Here is a 17,311-nt window from a genome sequence, read left to right on the forward strand (position 1 = left end):
AAACACTCAAGCAGAATTTAGAAATTATAAACTCTTAAAAATTGATAATTGTTTTAAATGTTTACTTCCTAGTTATTCTCTTTACTAAAATATGAAAATAGACAAACAGATAAGGACAAAAGAAAATGAGACATACAAAGCAATCCCCTCCAAAGGAGGGAAACGTACTCATTATAATTTGGAAAAACTCTTAAAAAAAAAAATCTTATGAAAGCTCAAGTCACATATTTTTGGTGACTGTTAATATCACTGAACATATATTCAAACTTAAGGTTTTGAGATTTTCCACAAGAGAACTATTTTTGATGCAACCAGTAAATGACAGATCCAAAAACAAAGAAGCAAGCTCTAATTGCTCATTCTAATAATAATCTAGGGAATCCCATATGATTAAAAAAATATCTCAATAGGAATATCACAAGTAAAAGAATATGCGAGTGTTATTACAGTTGGACTGATCATTAATTTGTAAAATACAATTTTTAGTTCTCAGTTATTTTTTTACTATTGGTAGACTTAACTACAAAATGATAACTTAAAAGGGTACATACAGTTCTTGAATGATGGTACATATATCAGAAGGTTAGTAATAATGCTTAAAAAAAGTGTGGCAAAGTTTTCAAATTAATAAGATTTCAATACCCATTTTGTAAATTGACATATCAGAATTATATGTATTTATCATGTATAGCATGAAATTTTAAAGTATGAATACACTGGAATAGCTCAGTTAAGCTAATTAACATATTTCTTTTATTGTGGTGAGAACTCTTAAAACCTACTTTCTTACCAACTTTTCAAAACAGGATACATTATTATAACTATGGACACCAACCTGTTACAAATCTTCTCATACTAACTGAAAATTTGTAACATCTCCTTAACCTCCATCTCCCCATTCCCTGGTAGCCACCAATTTACTCTTCTTCAATAAGTTCAAGTTTTTTAGATTCCACATATAAATGATAACTATGCATTTGTTATTTTGTGTCTAGCTTATTTTTCTTAATGTAATGTATTACAGATTCATCCATGTTTTCACAAATGATACGATTTCCTTCTTTCTTGGGACACAATAATATTCAATTAATACTGTTTTTACTAGATTTACTAGTTCTTCCCAGAACTAGTGACAACATGCTTTGATGGTAGCTTACTGTAAGATATTGTATTAGAAAATCTTAAATTATGCAACTGTTTCTTAAAATGTACTTCATTTTCCTGGTTGGCATGTTCATCCAGTGATTTTCTTATACAGTTTTTTAATTCTTCAATTCCTTCTCCAGTAATCGTAGAGATGGGGATGATATGCTGGAACTTCATATTCTTCTCTGGAATCATTTGATTTTCAAATAAATGCAAGAAATCTGAAACAAAGAACATAGAGCTAAGGTGATATCCACTGTCTTTGAATGTAAACCAAAATTATGTTAGAGATTTGATTTGTGAAGCTGGGAACCAAAAACTTAGCATTTTAAATTCCTTTTTTCTCCTTCTCTAATAAGCTCTCAGAAACCTTTGAATTTTACTTATGACAATGATTAATATTTTGGAACATGTTAGGTGTTTAGTAAATATTTGTTGGATGAATGTATTTTCAACCAAACTAAGAATAAATAAATAAAAGATGAATTGTGAACTCAATACATTTACAGAAGTAATAAAATTTGCTTTTGTGGGAGAATCAATAATGTGAGGCAACAGAGAAACTCAAAAGTTTCTGTAAAAATAATAATGTTATTTATATAATATGATATTCTAGTTGGCCTTTAGTACACAGGTGACCTTTCCCTTCCTCAAAATATAAGTTTATCATTACTGATGCTAGGATTCATACTTAAGCTGAAGAGGGGACAGGGAAAGTTCAAAGGATCATTTCAGATTAGTTTAATCTATCATCCTAACAGGGCCTAATAGATCTTATGTTCCTTTTTCCTTTTCCCTGCCACCATGGCAATGGGAAGTGGCAAACAGCATACTGTAGGATGGGTTAACAATGATATGAACTAGAAAGGTTAAACTGAAAGAGATTAGACAAGCCAACATGGAGTTTGATTTTTGAGATTCCTAAGCCTCCAAGAAAGTTCAGAGAGACCAATTTAAGAATTACTTTGGTCCACAAAAAATAAAAAGAAAAGAAAAGAAAAAAAGAATTATAATGATCCAGAATAGCTACAAACTCTTAAATCACCTTAACCACCCCTGAAAATTCCCTTTTCTATAAGACTAACTAGGAAAAAAACTAATTACCTTATAAAGTGAATGGCATTAAGGAATGAAGACATTTAATAATATTAGAGAATATTTATATCTTTTTAAAAATTTGTTTTAGATGTTGATAGACATTTATTTATTTATTTATTTATTTTGTGGTGCTGGGGATTGAACCCAGGGCCTTGTGCTTGCGAGGCAAGCACTCTACCAACTGAGCTATCTCCCCAGCCCTAGACCTTTATTTTATTCATTTATTTTTATGTGGTGCTGAGAATCGAACCCAGTGCCTCACACATGCTAGGCAAGCACTCCAGCACTGAGCCACAACCCCAGCTAGAATATTTGTATCTCAAGAGTAACTGATTAACTCAAGGATAGCGCCACATGTAAATCACACAGGGTAAAGATTTTTAAGAGAAGAGAAAGAACTTTCTAGTGCTGTCTGCTAGTTCTAATACACTATAATCTATTTTTTCCAACTGTTATTTCAGATAAAAACTCAGAGAAAAACCATTTAAAAATATGTTGACTACTTACCATGCACCTCACTTCCCCTCTACTCAGGAAATCCAAAGTATCATCACCATAGGATAGGGTGTTCTACAAAGGTACACTCAAGTTCTTTTTAGAAAACCAATATTCTTCAGAGATCTATGGAGTTACCATTTCAGAACTATTAGCTCTGTTCTTGAATTCAGGGTATAGTAGAGGAAAAAAGCTCTAGAGCTGGTGAAATATGTTAAATAAAGTAAAAGATTTCACAAGTAAATGCTGACTTTATCCCCCCTTTATCCAAATTCCCACAAACTATTTAAAGGAACAGTTTAAATATTACTTCCTTATAAAGTCTGACATCTTTAGATCAAAGTAATCCTCCTTTTCTTTTGTCTCCTCTAACTTGTCCAAATCACACATTCTGGAACTTGATAATGACTATGTTACAATATTATTTAAATGTGTCATATGGTATTTTTCTTCAAATACACAGTTTTTAAGATTAGAAACTAGCAGTTTTGTTTTCCACTGATTATAACACTTAACATTCTCCACAAACACTAAGTACTTATTTAGTTGGAATTAAGTCAATGAGTGGACTTGCCTTTAGGATTCTGGAGCTGATTTATCAATTCGTGAAATTTATCTCGGGCATGTGGCAAATCCATTTTATTAACTGCCAGGAGTGCAGGTTTTCTCTGAAGTTCCTCTTTGTACAACTCCAATTCCTTTAAATCAAAAGAGAAAAACCAAATAATTTTATAATAGTATTTATATAAATTAAGAATTTGGTAATGTCTTTAATGACCTGGGAAATCTAGAGCCCATTCACATCACTGAAATGCAATAAATCCCAACAACCATAAAACAAAATAATTTAGAAAATGCTTCTGGTTAGGTTATTTGACAGTATATTAGCTCATGCCATTTTCCAGAGCCAGTGGATGCATGTCTAGAGCCAAGTACAGGCACCTGGCCTTCACAGAGAAAAAATTCATAAGTCAGTGACAAATGTTGTATCTGAGTATTTCTGGAAAAAGTAAATATACTTAGGAATAAATCTTTGTGACCTGCTTTAGGCAATAGTTTCTTAGATATTAAGAACTTTGTCAGTATTTTGTTACTGAGTTCCTAAAATGTATTGGTTTTTTTTTTCCTTATTATTTTTTAAGATGGGGTCTTGCTATGAGGCCAGGCTTCCTCAAACTCAAAATTCTTCTGCTCCAGCCTCCCATGTAGCTAGGCTTAAAGGAATCACTAAGCTCAGCTGAATTCTTATGTTCTGCATAACCACCTCTTATCAGCTATGTGGTTTACAAATATTTTCTCCTATTTTTGTAAAGATCATCTCTTCATTATGTTGATTGTTTCCTTTGCTGTAAACAGATTTTTTATTTGAGGCAATCCCATTCGTCTAATTTCACTTTTGTTTCACTGTGCTAATCATTGCTCCCTATATTTTCTTCTAATAGTTTTAGAGTTCCAAGTCTTGACATTTATTAGGGGGTACATCTATAACTCAGTGGTAGAGCACGTGCCTAGAATGTGTGAGGTCCTGGGTTCAATTTCCAGGACAAAAAAAGAAAAAAAAGGAAAAAAAAGAAAAAAAAAATACTTATTTTAAGTCTTTAATCCATTTTGATTTGACTTTTTTACATGGGATGTGTACAAACATGGGTCAAATTTCCTTTTTCTGCAAGTGGATATCCAGTTTTCCAACACCATTCATTAAAGAGATTGTCTTTTCTCCATTGTGTTCTTGGCATCTCTGTCAAAGTTCAGTTGACTATAAATGCATGGTTTTATTTTTGGACTCTATTCTGTTCCACTGATCTATATGTACGTTTTTAAGTCAGTACTGTGATGTTTTAATTAATATAGCTTTATAGTAAGTCTTGAAATGAGGTAGTATAAAGCCTCTAGCTTTGTTCAATCTGTTCAGGGTCTTCTATGGTTCCTTAAAAATTTTGTGATTTTTCTATTTCTGTAAAAACTGCTATTGGAATTTTGATAGGGATTGTGTTGAATCTATAGCTTGCTTTGGGTAGCACAGATCTGATTAAAATGGGCACAAGGTCTAAACAGAGACTCCTCAAAAGAAGACATACACATGACAGGTATATGAAAAGTGATCAATATGCTTAATCTTAAGAGCAATGAAAATTAAAACTACAATATTACCTTATACTGGTTAGAATAGCTGTTATCAAAAAGACAAAAGAACCTCAATGTTAATGAGGATGTTAAAAAAAAAAGGAACCCCTATACACTGTTGGTGGGAATTTTAATTATTCTACTATTATGGATGACAGTATGGAGTTCTTAAAAATTTAAAAATAGAAGTATCATATCCAGAGAAATAAAACTAAAAGCTGGAGGGATGAAACAAGACCAGATACAATATTCCAGGGAGAGGGGCTGATGATTATAAAAGTGTGGCCAAAGGTACATGGATGGCTTTCAGAGAAATTTAGGATATAAAATTAACAGAGCTTGATGCAGGTGGTAAGAAGACAGAAGACAGAATCCAGAACACCATCCAGGTTTTTGGCTTACATAATTAAGTTCTAGAGGTGAATGAAGGTGAAACAAGTAAAAAAGAATTCTGTTTTATATATATAAATTTGAGTGGCTAATAGGACATCCAATCAGAGATTTCCAATAATCTAAAGTACAAACAAAAGATGTAGATATCAGATATAGATTTGGCAGTCACTGGATATTAATATAACTGAAATGAGAATGGGTAAGACTATACAATAGGGTTAGGCCCTGAATAATGTTTTAACTTTAAGGATGAGCAAAGGGCTTAGAATGTACCCCAGTAGTAGAGTGCTTCCCTAGTATTTCTGAATCCCTAGGTTTGATCCCTAAGCACTGCAAAGGAAAAAAAAAAAAAAAAAAAAAAGATGAGAGGAAAAGAACCTAAAATGTAGCTTGAGAATGAGAAATAGTCCATTAATTAGAAATAAAACCAGAAGATTATGATTCATGAAGCTAAGAATGCATACTGTTTCAAAAAGAAATAGAAAATATAACAAAGCTTAAGTGAGATAAAATGTAATAAATGTATATCAGGGATTTGGGATACCAGGAAGAGTTTTATCCATGGAAACAGTTTGAAGAACATGTGAATATTTAAAAACTACACTGAAGAAGTTCAAATAATTCTTAACAGAGATATTTAAAGAAGTGGAGTATAGGCTGGGGATGTAGCTCAGTGGCAGAGTACTTGGATACCGTGTGCATGCAATACCTTGGGTTCAATTCACCCCCCCAAAAAAGGAGAATGTACTTATTCTAATTATTTTGTTATAAGTCTATGTATTAGATCAGATGAAGAATACAATAAAACAGAAAACCTACTTTTGTCAGCAGTATTATGGTTTCAAAGGCAGTTCTATACTGAGTTTGGGAAGAAAGCTGAAATCCAGAAATATCCACCTGAAAGAGGAGAGAGAGCCTTTAACATAAGAATAGTCACACATTTCTATGTTTTGAAATGTTTTACTCTCACAAGCTAAAAATAATTTAATAATTCAAAATGAATTGAAAATGAAATTGTCAAGACTGCTGAAATTATTCTAATAAAATGTAGACAATCTCCTATGTAACTTAAGCACCTAAACACTCAAACATAGTATGAAACAGATACTACATAATAATATGCCAGAAAACTTAAGGAACTAAATCACAACAAGTATGGCCAAACTTACATCTGATATAGTAGCAAAGCCACTTACATACTCATATTACAAACAAGACTATCTACTGCACTTGTTCCACATCTGAACAGACTTAACAGAGTGAAATGCTAGTACAGTTATGTATCACTTAATGACAGGTATAGTCTAAGAAATGCATCATTAGGTAACTTCATCTCTGGACATCACAGAGTGTACTTCCATAAACCAAGATGGCTATGGTGTCATCAGAAAGTATAATATTATGGGACCACCAAAAGATATATGTAGTCCATCACTGGCCAAAATGCAGTTACACAGCACATAATCCTTAAATATTACTTGAAAAAATATTTCTAGGAAAACTAATTTTATACATTAGAATACCACAATGGTATGCATAGGACTTACAACAAAAAGCAGTTGTCTAGTTCTTTCTATATGCTTGAGGAATTTGTGGCCCATTCCTTTGTTCATATGTGCTCCTTCTATCAATCCCGGCAAATCAGCTACAGATATCTACACAAAGTTAATGATTTAATGGGGAAAAAAAAGAAAATCACAGTTCAATTATATCCCAAAATTTTCATGATATTTCAGACATAAACTATTCATAATTTATGATTTCCAACACATCTTTGAAAAGCCAAGATACCTTTACAGCAAAAAAACAAAGAATGTTAAGAATCAAAAACTTGTTTAAAGATGTAAGTCTGATTTTAACTTATTAATTTAACAATCTAAAGATTTTGGAGTTTAGTTTAACATTTATTCAATATTACTTGTGACATAAATCTATAATTTCATAAATTGCATTCCTAACTAATGGATTTCTCACAGAATTTCAACTTTTATAATCTGAATTTGTTATAGCTTACAAAGATATTAATTCAGTAAACATTTACTAAATATAGCTCTCTAGTTTTAAGTTTTACATTCAATTTGTAAATGGCAGCATTGTTTCTTTTCTGTTCATATTATACCAGCAGAATTACTATTTTTATAAAGTGAAAGAATATAGCAATTCTATACTTCTTTTGAAGGTGAGAAGAATTATTAACTGTCACACTACACTGTTTTACAAACTATGACTCATAATCACTTAGGGAATTCCTATAAACAACAGATGGCCAGACCCTATCCATGAGAGATTTAGTTTCAAATTTCTGCAAACATCATTTATCACTGTTGTTCTTAGGCCATGTAAACAACTTCAATGTGCAACAAGAAATGAGAAGCAATGCTCTACATTCACTGCTCAGTGTAGATAAAAAATTCAGTCTTATAAGAAGTTACGATTATATGACAAAGAAATATCAACAACAGAGATCTCATGTCTTGAAATTTCCTTCAGAGATTCTCTACTGATTTCCTTTTAAAATAAGGTATTAACAGCGGGTGAAACCCAACACACCTATAATACCAGCTCCTTGGGAGGCTGAGACAGGAGAATTTCAAGTTCAAAGTTAGCCTCAGCAACTTAATGAGGCCCCAAGCAACTTAGCAAAAAACCCTGTGTCTCAAAATAAAAAAATTAAAAGGTCAGGCGATATGGCTCAGTAGTTAAGCACTCCTGGTTTCAATCCCAGGTACCAAAAAAAAAGTATAAACAATGTTCCTTTTTCTTCTAAATATTGTTCTCTACAGTCATGCTACATAGTATCTATAATTTTACTTATTCAATATTCTATAATAGTTGTTTTATTTTTTATCAATATTAAAAATGAATTTAAATCTTTTATGTCTTACGAATTACATCAGAGAATTACTTGAATCCCCACTGACATATTGTACATAAATGATATTCAGGTACCTGACATATTCATTTGACCTGAAGTCCACACTTACATTAGGGTTCATTCTTGGTGGTATGCATTTTATGGGTTTTGATAAATATATAATACAACCACCCTTATAGTATCTTACAGAATTGTTGCACTGCACAGAATTCTCTGTGTTCTGCTGATACATCCCCACTTCCTCCATAATGCTGGGAACCACTGATCTTTTAGCTTTCTCTATAGTTTTGCCCTTTCTAGAATGGCATAAAGTTGGATCACAGGGAATGTAGTCTTTCAGATTGGCTTCTTTCACTTAGTAATATGCATTCAAGATTCTTCCATATCTTCTCATGGCTTGATAGCCCATTTATTTTTTGGAGCAGAATATTCTACTTTTTAGATATAACATTTACCCATTCCATAATGAAAAGTATCTTGGTTGTTTCCAAGTTTTGGTTATTATGAATAAGGTTGCTATAAACAACCATATGCAGGCTTTTGCATGGACATGAAGAAAATCTGTAGTTCTTCCTTGTAAAGGAAAAATAAATTTTAATAACTAGATGAGTTCAAAACCGCTATTAAAACTTTTTTCCCCCCAAAACCAGAAAGTTAGAATAAAGTTATTTCCATGAACTTTAGAAAGTGCTGTTAGGAAATACAGATCAATAATCTACTATGGCAATATGTAAGGACTTGTAATGAGAAGAGAGATTAAGAAAGACACGATGAAGACATGATATTGTAGGAATAAACTGGCTGTAATATTTGGAAGAAAAAGAAATTAAATTCTTATACAATATTTTACTATGACAGTGCTGAGCAGAATTAATTTGACCATAGTTTCACTTTTCATGAAATGAAATGTTAACTTTTTTCTCCTAACACCACAGAAACAGGCAAATACCACAAAACCCTGGGACCAAAATGAACTCTTCTCATTTCTAATCAAACATTTTACTTAAAACAAAAACAAAAAAGCCCCCCACTCACCTGTGTGAAATCATTGTACATAATCTTTCCAAGTTCAGGCTTTAATGTTGTAACTGAAAGGAAAAAACATTAAGGCTAGCTCTCTTTAAATGGTCTCAGCATTTTATACAGAATAAATTGTTTTTCTGTGAACAGTTTCAGATTTTTTCTAATCTATTTGAATGGAAATTACAATTATCTTTGCCATTTACAATATATTTGAAAAAGGATAAACATAGATTCTTATAATCTGCACAGGCATAAGCCTAATCTAAATATTGGACCTCAAATGTCTTCTATTAAGCTTAAAGGAACATGGTAAAGATGTTTGAGGGTTCAGAATTTAGGTTTCTGTCACTGGATCCATGGGTGAAATTTTCCTACTCCTTTCTCATTTGGTTTTTCTTAAGTCTTTCCAATTCTACGTTAACTTCTTTTCTTTGATTTTTTGCTTTTCCTCCTCTCTCCTCAAGAGCCCTGCACAGTATTTATAATAAATACAAGTCATGTAATTTATAGCATCTAGTTCAAAATTAACTCTACTTCATCAGAGACTAATTTTAGAATGGCTTAATTTTATTTCCAGATTAATGTCACTGTATGTCTTTTTACTTAGTAATGGTACAGATCCTATCATATTCCATTACTACTCTCAATCCAAGCTTTTATTCTATCTTATCTAGCTACCAAAATAGCCTACTAGCTACTCTTTCTAGATCCACCTATGTCCCACACCAATTAATTTCTATACTAGGGGTCAGAGAGAACTTCTTGAAAAATAAATCAAATAACTTCATCCATTGCTTAAAGGCTTCCAACAGCATATAAGATATTAAACAAAATTAAAAATAGCCCACATGGTCTGCATCCAAATCGCCAGCCTAATCTCCATTCCCTCCTTCCCTTAATTCATGTTCTCTAGCCACATAAATCTCCTTGCCACTAATAAGTCTGAATACAAGTTGTTTCTTCTGATTTAAAGGCCCTTTCACCTTCAATCCCTCTCACTAATCAATTCATAATTATTATTCTTATCTCAACCTGAGCATCACATTCTTCAAGGAGGTCTAAAGCAGTTACCTACACACTTTCATGGACCACTTTTACATTCCCGTATGTTTATTCATGATATATATGCCTTTCCTTACTAGTCTAAGTGCAACTAATGTTAGAACCTTATAACCCCATAACCTAATGAGGTTCCTAGCAATAAATACTTGCTAAATGAAAATATTCACTTCTGCCTTCCTAATATCTACGATAGTGTTTGATAAAGTGTAAGCAGCTTACAAAATCCTAAGGAAACCGAATAAATGAACAGAAAAATAAATGCAACAAAGTTCAAAACAAGTACAATAAACTTTACTGAGAGTCTAAGATTTCAAATAAGAAACACATATGATTGCACTGACAAAAGTTTTATACTCAGAAAACCAAAGCTGTCCTATTATACTCAGAAAACTTAAGCCTTTAAAAGTTTACTTCCGCACATTAAAATACACAATTTATACTTACATGCATAATCTGCAATTGCAGGTTTTGCATGAGAAATCTGACTTAGCAGAGAGGATTTTCCAGCATTTGGGAATCTAAAGTGAGTAAATATAATTACATGTCACAACATATATCAATGTTACTAATACTTACTTATCTCTGAATTCCCAACAATTCAAGAAGTAGACTTCTTGAATATTTCTGAAAGTAAAAGTAAAATAATAGGAGTTGGAGGGGAGCATATATAAGGCACTGGGTTCAATCCCCAACACTAAAAAAAGAGGTAAAACATATATCCAACATAATCTATAAAACTTGAAATCAAAATATACTAATGAATAAGGTAAAGATAAATTCATGAGAGAAACTTAAAATGTTTCAGAATTAAAAGACTAAAATAATTTATTCTAATTGTTTAAAAACCTTTGAAAATCACAAATAAATTTAAAAGACTGGCAATCCACTATCTCTAGCCAAACACTAAAAAATATTACTCATTTTGTTTTTGCATTTATGAACATTTTTCAAACATACACAACAAAAGAGAGGAATAATGAATCCCATGTAGCCATTATCTAGGTTTCAGCAACTATTAATAAATTGCCAATACACTTTTTAAAGCTTAGTTTATTTAAACAGACACAAAAAGGTTCGTGCATTACAATTAGCTGATGATGTCTCTTAAATCTGTTTTGATACAAACTTTCCCTCCATCTTGTTTCCCCTTTTCTATTTATTTTTAAAGAAACTGGATCATTTATCCTTCACAATTTATTTTCCAGTCTGGTATCTACATAATTATCACTTAACATGCTCTTTTGTCCTGGATTTTCTATAAGTTGGAAATTATAAAATCTTCACTTAAAACAAAACAAAAAACTTGGTTGGCCTAATTTTTAAGTGAATAATATGAGCACTTTTCAAGGATGAAGCTTAACTTTTTATTTCATATTGAGAGACATTTAGACATTTAGATTGCCTCCATTTTTTTGCAATTAACATTTTTTGCAAATAACAATGCAAAAATATGTATATAGCAGGTATACACTGTTAACAGTCATTTCTGAGTCAGGGTATCAATAGAAAAACTGCTTTTATCTTTCTGCAAACAAATGTATATTATTTGTCTACTTTTTATCTAAAAACTTTAAACAACACAGTGTTTATCCATAAACACTGTACCTATCTTTAACATCTTTCTGGGGACAAATTTTTAGGTAAGTAAATACTGGATTAAACTATATATTCATTTTAAAGGTTTTTGATTTTATTGATATATTCCCTCAAGAAAAGTCTACCAGGTATTTATAAAGTACTAAGAAAGGGGGTTACTTAAAAGATTCTTTTGTAAATTTTACTCACATAATTCCAATAAACCACCAACAAATATTTACTGATCACTGACTTTGTATCAGTCAGGCAGCATACTGAGCATAAATATTCAGCAATAATCCATGCCTTCAGTTTTCACTCAAATTTGAGGAAAGTAATCTTTCAAAAACTCTGCTAAACTTTTATAGGGAATAATGGTATAATAGTACTTAAAAATTCTATAAAAATTTATAAGCTCTAGAATGGAGCTCTTTAAAAATTTTCTTCATAAAAAAATCCTTATATAATGAATTATGTGAGATTTAATGATTATGTTCCCCTAGAAATACATTATTTTCTCATATCCTGTTTCCAGGCTCTTATAACTCTGAAAAAAAGCAAATTGTACCCATTTTTGTCCATGATTACCTTTAACTATACTTGCCTATTTCTTTCCAATATCCTCATATTATCATAATTAAGCTCAGAAAAATGCAAGTACGTCATTGGGATTTTAATTGGAATTGCATTGAATCTGTATAGCACTTTTGGTAGTATGGCCATTTTGACAATATTAATTCTGCCTATCCAAGAACATGGGAGATCTTTCCATCTTCTAAGGTTTTCTTTAATTTCTTTCTCATTTAATTTCTTTCTAGTGTTCTGTAGTTCTCATTGTAGAGGTCTTTCACCTCTTTTGTGAGATTGATTCCCAAGTATTTTATTTTCTTCGAGGCTATTGTGAATGGGGCAGTTTTCCTAACTTCTGTTTCTGAAGATTCATCAGTTATGTATAAAAATGCATTGGATTTGTGAGCATTGATCTTGTAACCTGCTACTTTACTGAATTCACTTATGAGTTCTAAAAGTTTTCTGGTGGAGTTTCCAGTTCCTCTAAATATATAATCATGTCATCAGCGAACAGGGATAGTTTGAGTTCTTCTTTTCCTATTCGTATCCCTTTAATTTCTTTGGTTTGTCTAATTGCTCTGGCTAGAGTTTCAAGGACGATGTTGAATAGAAGTGGTGAAAGAGCACATCCCTGCCTTGTTCCAGTTTTTAGGGGGAATGCTTTCAGTTTTTCACCATTTAGAATGATATTGGCCATGGGCTTAGCGTAGATGGCCTTTACTATGTTAAGGAATGTTCCCACTATCCCTATTTTTTCTAGTGTTTTGAGCATGAAGGGGTGCTGTATTTTACTGAATGCTTTTTCTGCATCTATTGAAATAATCATGTGATTCTTGACTTTAAGTCTGTTGATACGGTGAATGACATTTATTGAATTCCGGATGTTGAACCAACCTTGCATCCCTGGGATAAAATCCACTTGATTGTGGTGCACTATCTTTTTAATATGTTTTTGTATGCGACTTGCTAAAATTTTGTTGAGAATTTTTGCGTCGATGTTCATTAAGGATATTGGTCTGAAATTTTCTTTCCTCAATGTGTTTCTGATTGGTTTAGGTATCAGGGTGATAATGGCTTTATAGAATGAGTTTGGGAGGGTTCCCTCCTCTTCTATTTCATGGAATACTTTGAGGAGTATTAGAATGAGCTCTTCTTTAAAGGTTTTGTAGAACTCGGCTGAGAACCTATCTGGTCCCGGACTTTTCTTTGTTGGTAGGCTTTTGATGACCTCTTTTATTTCATTGCTTGAAATTGATTTATTTAAGTTGTGTATGTCCTCCTCATTTAGTTTAGGTAATTCATATGTCTCTAGAAACTTGTTGATGTCTTCAAGGTTTTCTGTTTTGTTGGAATATAGATTTTCAAAATAGCTTCTAATTATGTTTTGTATTTCACTCGTGTCTGTTGTGGTATTTCCTTGTTCACTCCGAATTTTAGTAATTTGAGTTTTCTCCCTCTTTCTCTTTCACCCTGCACAAAACTTAACTCAAAATGGATCAAGGACCTCAGAATTAGACCAGAGATCCTGCATCTTATAGAAGAAAAAGTAGGTCCAAATCTTCAACCTGTCAGCTTAGGATCAGACTCCCTTAACGGGACTCCCATAGCACAAGAAATAAAAGCAAGAACCAACAACTGGGATAGATTCAAACTAAAAAGCTTTCTCTCAGCAAAGGAAACTATCAGTAATGTGAAGAGAGAGCCTACAGAGTGGGAGTAAATCTTTGACACTCATACTTCAGATAGAGCGCTAATTTCCAGAATATATAAAGAACTCAAAATACTCTACACCAAGAATACAAATAATCCAATCAACAAACAGGCTAAGGAAATGAACAGAAACTTCACAGAAGAAGATCTACAAGCAATCAACAAACATATGGAAAAATGTTCAACATCTCTAGTAATAAGAGAAATGCAAATCAAAACCACCCTAAGATTCCATCTCACCCCAATTAGAGTGGCAATTATCAAGAACACAAGCAACAACAGGTGCTGGCGAGGATGTGGGGAGAAAGGTACACTCATACATTGCTGGTGGGGTTGCATATTAGTGCAGCCACTCTGGAAAGCAGTGTGGAGATTCCTTAGAAAACTTGGAATGGAACCACCATTTGACCCAGCTATCCCACTCCTTGGCCTATACCCAAAGGACTTAAAATCAGCATACTACAGAGATACAGCCACATCAATGTTCATTGCTGCTCAATTCACCATAGCCAGATTGTGGAACCAACCTAGATGTCCTTCAATTGATGAATGGATAAAGAAACTGTGGCATATATATACAATGGAATATTACTCAGCCATAAAGAATGATAAAATTATGGCATTTGCAGGCAAATGGATGAAACTGGAGAGTATCATGCTAAGTGAGATAAGCCAATCTCAAAAACCAAAAGACAAATGATCTCGCTGATAAGCAGATGATGACACATAATGGGGGGTGGGAGGGATTAGCGTTAGGGTTAGGGTTAGGTTTAGGGTTAGGGTTAAAGAGGGTGGCAAGAATGGAGGAAGGAAGGACTGTATAGAGGGAAAAGAGGGGTGGGTGGGGTGGGGGGGAAGGAAAAAAATAACAGAATGAATCAAACAACATTACCCTATGTAAATTTATGATTACATAAATGGTATGCCTTTACTCCATGTACAAACAGAGAAACATGTATCCCATTTGTTTACAAAAAAAAAAAAAAGAAAAATGCAAGTAACTATTTCCAAAGATATCAAAGAATGATCTCTTTGAAGGACGCTAATGTTAGAAGAACAGACATTTGATATTTTTCTTGAAAAGTACTTAATGAAAATTTTTGAGGCTGAAATCCAACATATGTGAAGTTCAGATTTGACAACGTATAGTACAATGTATTAGTCATATTAAGGTTCAGTTCTTCCCTGAAACCAGCTAAAAGGTTTGCTGGTATTCACAGTATTATATTCAAGAATAGGTGCCTAATTTAAAAACACTAGAGTACATATGTTACACATTCTGCTTGAGAATCTTGATGCTTGAAGTACCACCTATAATTTCAAACCATTTCTGAAAAGCCCAGTATTTCACTATATGAAGTCTCCAAAAAACTGACAACATAATAAAGATGAAGACAGCAGCTACAATTCACTGGGCCTGCATAAATGGAAAGCATGTGTTCTGCTGTAAGTGCATTGTCTCAACAACTTTTTAAGATGAGAACTACCTCCATCCATTATTAAAAATGAGAAAACACAGACTTAGAGAAGGTATGTATCTTATCTAAGACCAAGCCAACCTCTGAAGGATTTGAGATTCTAACTCATACAGTTGAGTAGTCACTCCCCTTTACTACTCAGTTTTAGTCTTACAGGTGTTTCTTTGGAATCTGAAATACATTTTTCTATTAAATGAGGCTAGGAGAACCGGATTCCCAGTTCTTGTCCACAAAACCCTATTAAACCCACAACATTCCTGAAGAATATAGAAGATTTCAGATACTATGCTTCATAATTCTGTCTTATTTAAAAAATTAAATATGAATGGCGAACTAGGAAAACAACTTCCCTGTTATAACTTCAGTAAGAATAGGCTCTCTGGGCACTCTAAGTCGATGGTGGTTAAAACCTATTGGCTGGTCAGGCAGTGTAAGAAGTAACAGATTCAGACATAACAGTCTGGTAAAGAAGTGAGACGGATGGAGGGAAATATGAGAAAAGCTTTAAAGAAAAAAAAGGCATTGGAAAAGTAAGAACAAATCTGGAGCAGAATACCAATATGGCAGTTTTCCTATTATTTCCATCTGAAAAACTCTTAATGTTGTCGCAGGGAGCCAGGGAGAGGGAGAGGAAGAAGAGAGAGAGCAATGCAAATCAAAGTTTACCCTTCCTTTAGCTACTCTCCATCTTGCTGCTATCTATCCTCCGGTGGTAGGCACCAGTACTGCAAACCCCTCAGCTAAATGGCATTGTTTAATGAAAGAATAGAGACTAGTGGAGAGGACAATATTATGAGGTATGCAATACCAAGAATAGACAGATCCTAAGCAGAGGCATAAAGAAATAGCAACAACGAAATTCAATTCAATGTCCAAAAGTAAGTCTGAGGACTGACAGTGTCCGAACTAGTCTTTACATATTTAATTAATGATATGTTGCATTTGAATCTAGGCTTCACTCTCCTCCTGCGGAGCCCCAGGTTGCTCTACTATGCTGGGGCTGAAGAACCCTAGAGAGAAGAACTGGCTCGTGAACACCTGGAAATGGAACTGTTGACATTCAGGGATGTGGCCATTGATTTCACTGAAGAGGAGTGGAAATGCCTTCAACCAGCTCAAAAAACCTTATATAGAAATGTGATGTTAGAGAATTACAGAAACTTGGTCTTCCTGGGACATCAAGGGCTCCGCACATTGTGACGGTTTCCCTTTAAGTTAGGACTGAAATCAAGAACAATGCCATATGAACCCCTCCCTGGGTAGCGAGGAGGAAGTGGAGGAGCGTGGCGGGTCGCTTGGACTCAGAGTGACTGCACCAGAGCTACAGGCGGTTGGCAGAGGAGGGGCTGCACGGCAAGCTGTTTAGACTCAGAGGGACCACTTCTGAACACCGGGGGGCTGCCCGGAGGAAAAGGAGGAGCGCGGTGGGTTGCTTGGACTAGGAGTGACTGCATCAGAGCTCCGGGTGGCTGTTCAGAGGAGGAGGCGAGTGGTGAGTTGTTTGGACTCAAAGCGACTGCTCCTGAACACCGGGGGCCAGCCCGGAGGAGGAGCGCGGTGGGTCGCTTGCTCTCAGAGCAACCGCTCCTGAACACCGGGGGGCTACCAGAAGGAGGAGGAGGAACAGGGTGGGTCACTTGGACTCGGAGTAACTGCCTAGGGCTACAGGCGGTTGGCGGGAGGAGGAGACATGAAGTGAGTTAGTGACTGCGTCAGAACACCGGGCGGCTGTCCGGAGGAAGAGGCGTGTGGCGGGTCGCTG

The 17,311-nt window shown here is 34.0% G+C and overlaps 1 protein-coding gene across 1 annotated transcript in view; it reads right to left on the reverse strand.

Annotated features, from left to right (window-relative positions):
* Positions 1 to 120: 120 nt before the first annotated feature.
* Gtpbp10 (GTP binding protein 10) overlaps positions 121 to 17,311 on the reverse strand; it is a 28,623-nt gene continuing 11,432 nt past the window's right edge. Inside the window, exons 5-10 of the mRNA XM_047560945.1 lie at positions 10,661 to 10,734; positions 9,167 to 9,219; positions 6,804 to 6,911; positions 6,076 to 6,153; positions 3,314 to 3,437; positions 121 to 1,367 (exon numbers count right to left, since the gene is read on the reverse strand). Coding sequence (XP_047416901.1) covers positions 1,111 to 1,367; positions 3,314 to 3,437; positions 6,076 to 6,153; positions 6,804 to 6,911; positions 9,167 to 9,219; positions 10,661 to 10,734 — 694 coding nt within the window. The 3' untranslated portion in view covers positions 121 to 1,110. The remainder of the gene's footprint in view (positions 1,368 to 3,313; positions 3,438 to 6,075; positions 6,154 to 6,803; positions 6,912 to 9,166; positions 9,220 to 10,660; positions 10,735 to 17,311) is intronic.

Source organism: Sciurus carolinensis, chromosome 8 (assembly GCF_902686445.1).
Source record: "Sciurus carolinensis chromosome 8, mSciCar1.2, whole genome shotgun sequence".
Classification (NCBI taxonomy): Eukaryota; Metazoa; Chordata; class Mammalia; order Rodentia; family Sciuridae; genus Sciurus; species Sciurus carolinensis.